At 30.0% G+C, this 11,043-nt stretch overlaps 1 protein-coding gene across 2 annotated transcripts; it reads right to left on the minus strand.

The window, feature by feature from the left end:
* Window positions 1–4,831: 4,831 nt before the first annotated feature.
* On the minus strand, window positions 4,832–10,131 carry LOC132720861 (uncharacterized). 2 transcript variants are annotated; one of them, XM_060705088.1, is made up of 4 exons: window positions 9,922–10,131; window positions 7,763–7,827; window positions 6,381–6,584; window positions 4,832–5,769 (listed from the first exon to the last, which is right to left on the minus strand). In XM_060705088.1, the coding sequence occupies exons 2-4, from the start codon at window positions 7,792–7,794 to the stop codon at window positions 5,475–5,477; spliced, it is 531 nt and encodes a 176-aa protein (XP_060561071.1). In that variant the 5' UTR covers window positions 7,795–7,827; window positions 9,922–10,131; the 3' UTR covers window positions 4,832–5,474. The 2 variants fall into 2 exon arrangements, with proteins under 2 accessions (XP_060561071.1, XP_060561078.1); XM_060705095.1 differs by having other exon boundaries at window positions 4,832–5,748; window positions 9,922–10,128.
* Window positions 10,132–11,043: the final 912 nt, after the last annotated feature.

The following is an 11,043-nucleotide window of genomic DNA, read 5'->3' on the forward strand; positions in this document are numbered from 1 at the left end:
AGCGTTAGTCTGACAATCATACAGGAACAAAACTGAAAACATTAGCAGTAAAAAATAAGATTACTTCAACCAAAGATAAATAATAAAACATTTTTTTCTCAAAATATAGATTTTCATTTTGTTATTTTCTTAAAAAAGATTTTAGTTTTGTTTTACAAAGAGCTAAATAAATTGAACAAAAGACAGTTTGACTTCGACGATGTTTCCCTTACATAGATGCCTCACGCATTGAGAATTAAATAATGGTGCATGTGCATTTCAAGTTGATAAGAAACAATTGGATTCCCGATATGGTGTGCACATTTTCCCATTGATATACAATAAAATCTTAATTTCTGTTGAAACACTGCTAAATCCATAAAATACCTTCATGTTATTCAAGCTATAGTTAAGAGTTTGAATGTTAATATAGGAACAAACACTGATTCTTAAATGATAAAAATGAACTCTGTCAAAGCAGAGTCTTTCAAATAGAAAAGAACAATATAAAATTGAAGACCCTGGTCAAAGATAATAATAATATGGTGTCGGACACAGATAAAAGTAACATGATGTAAAGCTTACATACCTTCTGGCCACAATACCGACATGTAAGATTTGTAATATAATAACAAAGAACAGTGACCTTCAGATAATATTGTCTCTCAATAATTAACTCTCCTTCTATGTCCACACTATAAAAGTAGCACATGAAAATAGTTGAGGTAATAGATATATTCTTTATTACAAAAAAATAAACAAAGAAGATCATAGTTCATATTACACTTGCGAAAAGTGCAAAAGTTAAAGTTATTAATCGGAAATTTAAAAATGTAATTTAAAATAAGTAGCCAGTAATTTAAAGTCTTTCATTAAAAATTCAACATATATTTTACTTGAAGATAAAAATATAGACATTTAACAGATAAAATTTTATGCCGAACATATGCTCGAATAAAAGATTTTAAGTATGTTACAAGTAGATATGTTTGCAGGAAATTTATTGATAACGTAAGAAAACGTCCAATAAACAATATTTCTATATACTACAGCATTTATAAAAAATGATAAAGATATATTAAAGATATGGTGATATAATGTTGAGCTTATCAGTATTTTCTTATCTTGCACTTGTGTTTTATAAAATAACATACAAAAATCCTATTGTAAAATGATGAAAATAGTACTTCATTATGTATGCAAATCTATCAAAATCTATGAGCAGATAGACCAAACCATAAATGGTGACATAGAAATAATTACAAAAATGGTAACATTTTGTAATCTGAAATATTTTACCCATTTTCACTCTTTTGCAACTTCCCTCGTCTATTTCAGACCATAATTTGCTGAAAAGGTTGCCGTAATTACTCAACTTCATTTATAAATGATAAATTCTATTTTTAACTATTAAAAAAAAACACAAGAATAAAGATCAACAAGGCGCAAAGGCAACGTTCACAGGACGCAACCCCAAACACACCCAAGCAGGGCACCCAGAAGACACCCAACGTCTAAAGTTGGTCTGGTTTATCCAGTCATTTTGCCGAAAGCAAGCTGAGCATCCAATAATGGTTGTATTCTTCAATACTACCCATTTATACCATTTTGATAACAATTTCAAGACACAAGATGATTTCCTTCAGCAAATAAAACTCATAGAAATAATACATGAAATTGTGGGGTTCAATTATAATGTCCATAAGGTCAATATTTTGATAATAGTTACTTTGTTGCAGATAATCAATGCTTCTTAAAAAATGCTTAATTTACATAAGAGTATATAAATATAAAATAGGATTACTTAATCACAAACTTAACATAATATCATGAATTCAGATAAATAAAAAAAACTGTAAAGTCTTTGGGTCAAAAATAGACAATTATTGTTATATAAGTCGCAAATTTCATTTCATTTAATTAGTTATGTAAAATGCGTTTGCTTACCACAATATACCTTCTCAATCACAATTAAATTACCATTCTCTTGAGGATCTCATCACCCTTATCAGAGCATGGTTATGAGAAACATTACCTCTTAGTGCTTTAGAAACAGGTGCCACCTCTCACTCAAATATTAAGTTAATTGCATGTTTTGATCGCAATAACTTTTGATCGCAATAAAATGAAAAATAAAAACGTTGAAGGATTAATCTTACAATTTTTAAACAGGACACCTGAAGAGTAAGAGAAATTAAATAAAATAGGTATTGGGTATGCTTATGAGAGATGAAAAACGTGCAATGAGTCTATGCCCCTCTCCCCAGCACCGGTTTTAGCAGTGTCAATCTTCAACAATATAATTAATGGTACTGAAGGAATAGAAATATCGGTTAACCCTGAAGTACCCAATACATGATAACTTTCTAAGTTGCCAAAAAGTACTTAAAACCAATAAAAAATCGGAATAAGTATTTATGTCCAACAAGCAGTTTTTGACTCACTTGTCTAATTTCAGGCCTCTGCGAAAGACGATCGGATTTTATCGAAAATGAATACTTGACGACTGTATCCGTAATAACAAATTGTGTTAATATATCTTGATTTCACACATAGAACCTTTAATGATGTGAAGTGCCTTACAGCATTTAGAAATGAAATTGTCTTTATCGACAAAAGACTTTACTGTTCTCGACCACCGAAAAAAACACGATACGCTATATATGATTTTCTGTTCTCTTCCGTATACTTCGATTTAGAGCACAAATACAACAACGCGTTCGTAAGAAATTAACGTCTTCAGCAACTTTTACAAACGTTGTTTATACCTGATTTAGAGGACTAATTGACAGTTTCTCATATCACTGTTATTATCTTCCATTGTACAAAAATATTACTGCATCACTTTTGCCGCAAAAGTGACACATGGACGCCGTAATTTCACCAAGTGACTGAAAGTAGTTCCAATATGTCGCCTTAATTTTTCAAATGTTTTTGCGAAACATAGTTTCCAAGTGGATCATATTGATTTGTTTTCAGTATTTCCCTTTTCTATAGTAGCAGGAACAATTTGTATTTAAATTCACTTGTAGGCGATTACAAGTATTGTTTTTGTTCTTTATATGCATAAATTTATCTTCTTGGCTATATTTTCAGAAAAGTTCTTTTCATTCATTTGAGCCGCGCCATGATAAAACCAACATAATGGGTTTGCGACCAGCATGGATCCAGACCAGCCTGCGCATCTGCGCGGATGCGCAGGCTGGTCTGGATCCATGCTGGTCGCAAACCCATTATGTTGATTTTGTCATGGCGCGGCTCATTTATAGTAGTTCAAGTTTATGATTTCAAATATTTTTGATTGTTCTGTATATGTTATCTATCTTTTTATCTGTGTTGGATCGTTCAATGTAATTTATTTGTTGTAATTCACGTGTCGATAATAACAATGATTTTTATTGTTCTTGATAATTTTCTACCTTTCTACCTTTCTCCATTGTCATTTATTTATTTTTATTGACATTTCTATTATTATAAATATTATTTTGGTTCTTAATATGCAATTATACATTTCTGTTTGCTATCATTTTTTAATTTTTATTAATTTACTTGTTTTAAGGTTTAGAAGGAACCCTGATGTTATATACTATAATACATATGTATTAATTTTCTTGTCTATAGGCAAACATGCATTATTCTTTTCTCTGTGTTTACAGTGGATTAAATGCTATATACTTTATTATTAAAATTATTATTTCCTTTATCGTATAAAGTGTAATTCTATTGTATTTATTTGCCAAAGTTATAATTTCCGTTTCATACAAATGTTACAGTAAATTAAATGTAATATAAGTAAATTCTCCCTTGGGTTTTCTCAGAATATTCAGGTAATTCTAATTCTTGATTTGAAAAAAAAATGTTTGATAAGGTTTAAATACGTATCATGCATTAGGTTTAAAATTAATTATGTAGTTAACATTAATTCTTATTTAAAGGTATTGAAATGACATAGAACCGCTATTTTTCTTGTACACACAAAAGCAAACAGGTCCCGAGACACCATGAATGAACGTAACTTTCTATTCATCAGTTTAAATGCAAATAAATTCATTTTTAAGAAAAGAGGTGGCTTTTGCCAATGTTGATCGGCTTCATAAAATATTCATAAATACGCATTGTTCTTTTTTATTGCTGACATAAAATATTTACAAACGCGCATTGTTTTTTTTTCTTTTGCTGCTTATATGTTTGCAATCTCAAAAGACAATGGTGTTTCCCTCAATAAAATGTGTAACATTTAGCTATCGATGCTATAAAAATATACTTTTATGATTTGAGTCTGTATTTACAAGATACTGCACCTGTCTGTTAACTGGGTATTGAGATTAGATTTTAAGGTATTTCGACACTTTAAGATATCTTATTAAAAATAAACTTTGTTGGAATTTACAATATTTGAAACATCTCTCATTCTCAGTTAATTTAAAAAAATTAATCATGAAACAAAAATAATTTATAACATTTACAGGAAAGGTACGCAAAGTTGTATTTGATGTGTATAAGATACAAAAGATTTATATCATATAGACATTTTCTTCGTCCGTGATAATAAGCTGATAAGCCCAGCCTTTTGATAAGCCTACAAACGCGATTACGTCGATCAATCAAAAAGAGTTATAAAAAGATATATGAAACACGTGCTTATTTTATGTAAACCTCAAAATGTGTTTTTCATTTCTGCCTAGTGCAATGTAAAAAAGAATTTTTCTGTTTTGCGTCTCACGAATTGACTCCCTTGACATACTTGTTTTATGTGGTAACGAATTGTCTCCCTTGATATTCATTAACTATTCAATACGTATCAAGTATGTATTTCTTATTGTATCAGGATGAAAAATATAACAAAGACATGACAATTTATATAATTTTATTTCAGTAAATAAATATATATAAAAAATGAACAAATATATGTGCATAATGAGCATGCATGACGATATGAAATACAACGCGTGGTATAGACCATTGTGAATGATGAGCACATGTCAACATGGTAAGATGGCTAATGCGCGAATAAAAACATGAGTTACGATGATTTGTAGCATTATCTATGATATACTAAAGTTTGGTTTGACTGTGTATTCCTTGAGCAAAAACAAAGCAAGAAAGGCTGTTGAATAATATACGACTTTATTGTTACTTTCTTGCATTATATCAGCATTTTCTTTTGTATAATGTACTCGAAATATGTGTTACATTTTTTAAGTTTTTCAGCTTTTCTGACATACTTTTGTTTATTTCAGTATATTGTATATTCAGTTATTCAATGTTTTCCGTAATATCATCCACAGTTGTTAACAGTCTTGTGAACTGATATTTCACAAAAAGTCACAAAACATTGGAATAGAGAACAAAACTACGTTGCTGAGATTAATTGTCTATGTGCAAAGGTTATTCGTTGTCCAAATGGAATCATTTCATGCAGAGCTATCAACTGGAGCAACGTCCCAGCGGCGTTAAAATCGAAAGACAATTTGGTACATTTGTTACATCAAAATCTAACTTGCTTTAGCACTTTTGATTTTCATCGTCTTGGATGGCGGAGGAGCATTATAGAGTCTTAACCTGTAAAGCAAGTTCGTGAAGGACCCGAGATTTATCTGGCCATCTTCATCTGAAGTTGTTTCAATAAAGAACTCGATTTCTTTGGGGTCAAGAGGTCGGCCAGTTGCTGTTTTGAGGGTTTTAAGTCCTTCTACAGCCTCGTTGCGGTCTATTTTACCACTGCCGTCGGAGTCGATTTCTTTAAACTTTTCCACTACTTCCTTTGCACTGCAAATTGGATTAGACGAACTGTCACAGAAATATATCAAGAAAAATCACATTAATCATAGTAATTTTACAACATGGTAAACAAACATGCGTGCAAACGTAAGACAATTACCAACTTCAATTTTCCTTTTGGTCTATTTTCGCTTTGATAGTGGATCATTACTTTAAAACACTTTGCTTGTTTGTATTTAACATAGATTTATCATACCATCTTAACCCATATTTGCTACTTATAGAACTTTAGTTATCCGGGTACAATTTCCATTTGCTTCTTACATACAATTGACACCACATACATCAATACAAATGCTACATGTATAAGCATGCACAGGTTCATCTCTTGGCTCGAAATAGTAATAAAACCCCAAAATACAATATCAACACAGAAAAATCAACTTTATACTCAGCCATTATAATCTTATATTGTATGAAAGACATATAACTTCACAATTTACCTCATAAAAATGTAAAGGTTAAATATGTCAATGTCTATTTAAGAAGAATGAATAAGAAAAGACTAAAAGGTCAAATGGCCAATAATTACTATAAGAACTTATTTGACAAGATAAAACAATGGTCCGGGAATCTTTAAAAAAAACTCATACTGCTAGAAAACCACAAGAGGTACTCACTGTGTTCCCATGCAAACATAAAACTGTTGAAATTCCCAAATGCTCATTTGTCCGTTCTGGTCTTTATCGAATGTGTCAAACATTGTTGCCGCCTGTTCTTCGTCCAAACCAAATTCTTTTTGTAACATGGCAATGGCATCTTTTCTGTCTAGATGCCTTACGTTGTTAGCAATGTATTTTTCAAAGAGATCCAAGATCTCTTTTCTGTAGAAAAAGAAAGAAAATATATATTATCTTTTTCCTGCAGTCAAAACTTGACATGCTCAATATACATGGCCAAGTGGTGTAGGGTTTGTATTCAAGGATAAGCTTACAAGTTATATGTAGATTTTTATTTGTTTTTGATATGTGTTTCAATGATTACATTTTTTATATTTAACAATTTGAATACATAAGCTGCGGAAATTGTTATGATGATGAACAAACTATATAAATAGATACAGTGTAAGGTGTACATGTTTGGTCTGTGGATAAAAAAATATATATTTTGGAATTTTCTTATCAAGTGACTTGTATCAGCTCTTTCCTGAATTTTAATTATTACTTTTTGCACCTGCTTTATGTATTTTATCTTCAAATAGCTAAAGGGAATACTTTATTTCTATTTTGGTTACCATCATCACAGGTGATAAAACAAATTCATAATGTAATAAAACATATTTTTGTTGAGCATCGTGAATTCAATGTTCCCTCTCTTTCTTTAAAGCAGGAGACAATGTTACATTGTTCGATAAAATAAAGAAAACGCAATTATAATAGTGCTAAAGTTTAAAAGTTTTCCAGCTAGGATGCTGTTAATGTTTGATTCACACTTTCATCCACGCTTGAGTTATCTTTGATCAGTGGTTTTATGCGTTTACGCGTTAAATATACCGCAGCTATTCAGAAAGATAAATGCATGAACATCACGTAATATAAACAACAGATATAAGAAAGCATTTAGTGTCATATCTTTGCATCAACATGAAAAATATGTCTGGCATAGAAAACAGGATCTACAATATTAACATCACTGCCAATGTAACGAATTATTGCCAGAATATAATATAAAGGGAGAAAAACCAAGAATGAGTTCCAAGCCGTAGTCATTAGGAATTACTTTTCCTCATTTTGATGGCAAAACAACTCTTGATTAAGAACATATTCATTCATAATAAATACAATTTAATAATAATTAAAAGTAATCAAACGAACGTAAACATTCGTAATCAACAATTATATTGTAGTAGCAGATTTATAAACAAAATTCTTCTTACAAATATCAGGAATTTGTTTATAAGTAATGTTGTTTATCCTAAATTCAAACCTCCTCAAACTTCTATAAAACAATATCTTATTTTAGAGCATATTTTAATTATATGTAGAACCGGATGCGAACTTACGGAATTCTACGATTCATGACACCTTTCATCATCTTGACGGCTGTGCTTTGGGTTACTTTATAAAACTGAAATAAAAGTAAAAATAAATCAATTGACTGGAAAGATATCACTTAAACGATAACGTACTTTAATGTTTTAAAGATAACGATGATTTCAGCTCATATGGTTATTCTAGTAAAGGTAAATAGAAGTATGGTGATACTTCGACTGGCTAAATTTACTAAAGATCTCAAAGACAATTGAACAATCACGTGGTTTGTAATAGTTTAATGGTCAAATCATAAAGGAGTTTCAACAAAGGAATTATATAAAGAAATAAAACATATTAATAAAATATTCAATTGCATTTTTAGTAGGTTAAGCAGGTTTCTGGTCTTCTTGATCATTGATGCCAGCACTATTAAGTATTGAGAATTGAGTACCGCTCAAGCCAGTGCTAGGGGGCGTGAGGGATGTTGCACTTATCCACTATCCCTCATGTATAGACTCAACCAAACCGAGTCTGCAATTTTCATGTAATTTTGTTGTGATTAATGCTTCCGAGGGATCACTTTGTTTCCAGATTTTTAGATATAATTTTGTGCACGCACCTTCCGCGTTGTCGGAAATTTACAGACATTTTCATTTCAAATGAGATCCTTTGAACATTAATGATTTTGATTTTTTAAAGTAACAATTCAAAAAGTGTAATATGTATATAAGCAGGATAGACAGACCATCGAATAGCAGATTATAACCAAATTAATTTTAAAATGTTTGTTTACAGGCGGAGCGAGATTACAAAATACTTTTAGCAAGGTGTTATGAAGTATATAATATTTGTTAATTTCTGAAATGCAATAAAAAAAACCCCAAAAAATCTAACTTCTTACACATTAGTGAATATCCGACTTTATATTTTGTTATATATGTGATATCATTGGTATCCCCCATTAGCATTTTTTATTTACAAAGACAACAAAACTACGAGTAATGTTATAAATTCACGAACATAATATAATAAGAATTTTCTAATGCACCTGTACAATTACGATAAAGAACAAAATGCAATGAAATGCTTATCATTTCCATTACGTTTTTTGCAAGTGAAGTAGAAGATTTATCTTTTCTTAAATTAATGTTTTACATTAAATTGTATTAGCTTTTTTCTACCGATAAAGTTCTTATCATTTTGCTCGGTGTATATTTTACTCTTGGCAATCGTAAGATAAAAAGAAGGTACAAAAACTTCACAGCATCTGTTTTTGCTTTGTTACATCTTATTTAAATCTTTATCTTTTTATTCTGTACACTATCCTCACCTTGAGAATTCCTGACGTTAATTTGTATTTTGCTGGCAGACAATAATTGATAGTGAAAGTTTACATCAGTACAGGCCGTGTGCATAACGTAAATTATGAAATGAATGTTTGGGCATAATCAAGGAAACATGTATACAGCAGTGCTTTATAACGAAAAAGTTTCTTTCAAACACTTTCTATATGACAACATATGTATTTTTAAAAACTAAAGCGAAATCCATTCATATAGTTATTTGGGTCATTTATGAATATTTCTATACTGTAAACCTCACCGAAGTCTTGAATTTGATTTGAGTCAAAAACAATGTTTATAAGCAAATCAGTCAAACAGCTTCTTAAAACAGAATTAGATACTTAGTTATATTTATTTTTAAGCAGCATATTTAGGTAATTCAGATGATAATACTTAACTTTATCATTAAAATTGGTATTTCTTTTTTTCATTCATTTTGTGAAAATATATCACACTATATTTCACCGCGCATCATATTGTTGTATCATTTCGCGATATTTTATAGTTATAATATTACCATTGTTTTCCAAACTTTGGCTAAAAGCATTATACTTATGAACCCTAATGATGATATAAGCGTACTGAATCTATATTAAATACTGAGTTAAATAAATTAACATTATTCTGAGCATAAATCCATTTCTTTACTTTCTTTCATCAACAAAACTAATATTTCAGACCCTTACTTAATCATATGCAATACCATGATAACTTTTATTATGCGCTGAGTATTTATAATGGTATATTGAATAATTATATAGTTTTACTTATTATGTTTCGGTGAAAATTTCTTATCTTAAAACAAGAATACAAAATGAAACATAAATTGTAAGTAAAACACGTACCTCTCAAAAAATACACAAAGTATTATTTTAAAACAGAATAGTTCCTCTTCCTTTAATTCCGAGAAGAATTTTCTTTTTGATCAACACACAAGAAATTTCTGAAATATATATGTTTCTTTATCTCAAGAATTAGTCACTTTAAAGAACTTTTTTGCAGACGAAATTTCAGCGCAATAATCGACTGGTTTCCCGCATGCGCACCAAAAACCATAAACGTCAGGTTGAATTATGGAACCAGAATACTTTTTCTCGAAATTACGTGCTTTCTATTGGATAATTGTAGCACTGAATGAAAGTTCGTTTGTATATACTCTTCCTATAAGATGACGCTATTGTTTTTATCAGGAATTTGTAACAAAGATTATATCTATATTTTTTCGGACGAACTCCGTCTGTTATCAGTTGGACTTCCTGTTAAATTAACAGGAAAGAACTGGATACATAAAGAATTTTCATTGGTCATTTTAGAAATGCAAACTGAAATCGGCGAATCTCAGTGATCATTCTTAAATAAAATGTTATGGAAAGCTCTAACCATTCTATAAATAAAATGTAAACGATAGTTCTAACCATTCTAAAATAAAATTTAAAGGATAGCTCTAAAATGTAAGAGATAGTTTTTGCCACTATAAAACAAAATGTAAAGGATAGAAATGTTAATATCATCTGATAACATTGAACAAGATAAAGATATTTAAGATTATATTTCATTCTATTTGTTTTAAGGGATTTATGATGTTATATATTTCGATAAATATATTTATACTTATAATACTGCACGTTTGTAACGTCTTTTTTATTGGATAATCGTGACGTTTATATAGTTTTATATACACGGCTTCTGTCGATTCATGAAGAAATCTTACTTTTTCTCCCTAAAAATGATGCCTGCTGTATTATAAATTCGTTATAAAGATTGTTGACAGGTTATATGGCCGTATATAAACGGATGTTTGCAATATAACCCTCGCCTTACGGCTCGGGTTATATTTACAAATAGCCGTCTATATAGGGCCATATAACATGTCAACGATCTTTACAACTAATAATCTACGTTAAGTTTCAGATTAATATACAACTCAATCAAAATCAGGCAATTTCACAAAGTGGCGCAAAAAATCG

The sequence above is a fragment of the Ruditapes philippinarum genome, unplaced genomic scaffold (genome assembly GCF_026571515.1).
Source record: "Ruditapes philippinarum isolate M1 unplaced genomic scaffold, ASM2657151v2 ctg25_1_1_1_1, whole genome shotgun sequence".
Classification (NCBI taxonomy): Eukaryota; Metazoa; Mollusca; class Bivalvia; order Venerida; family Veneridae; genus Ruditapes; species Ruditapes philippinarum.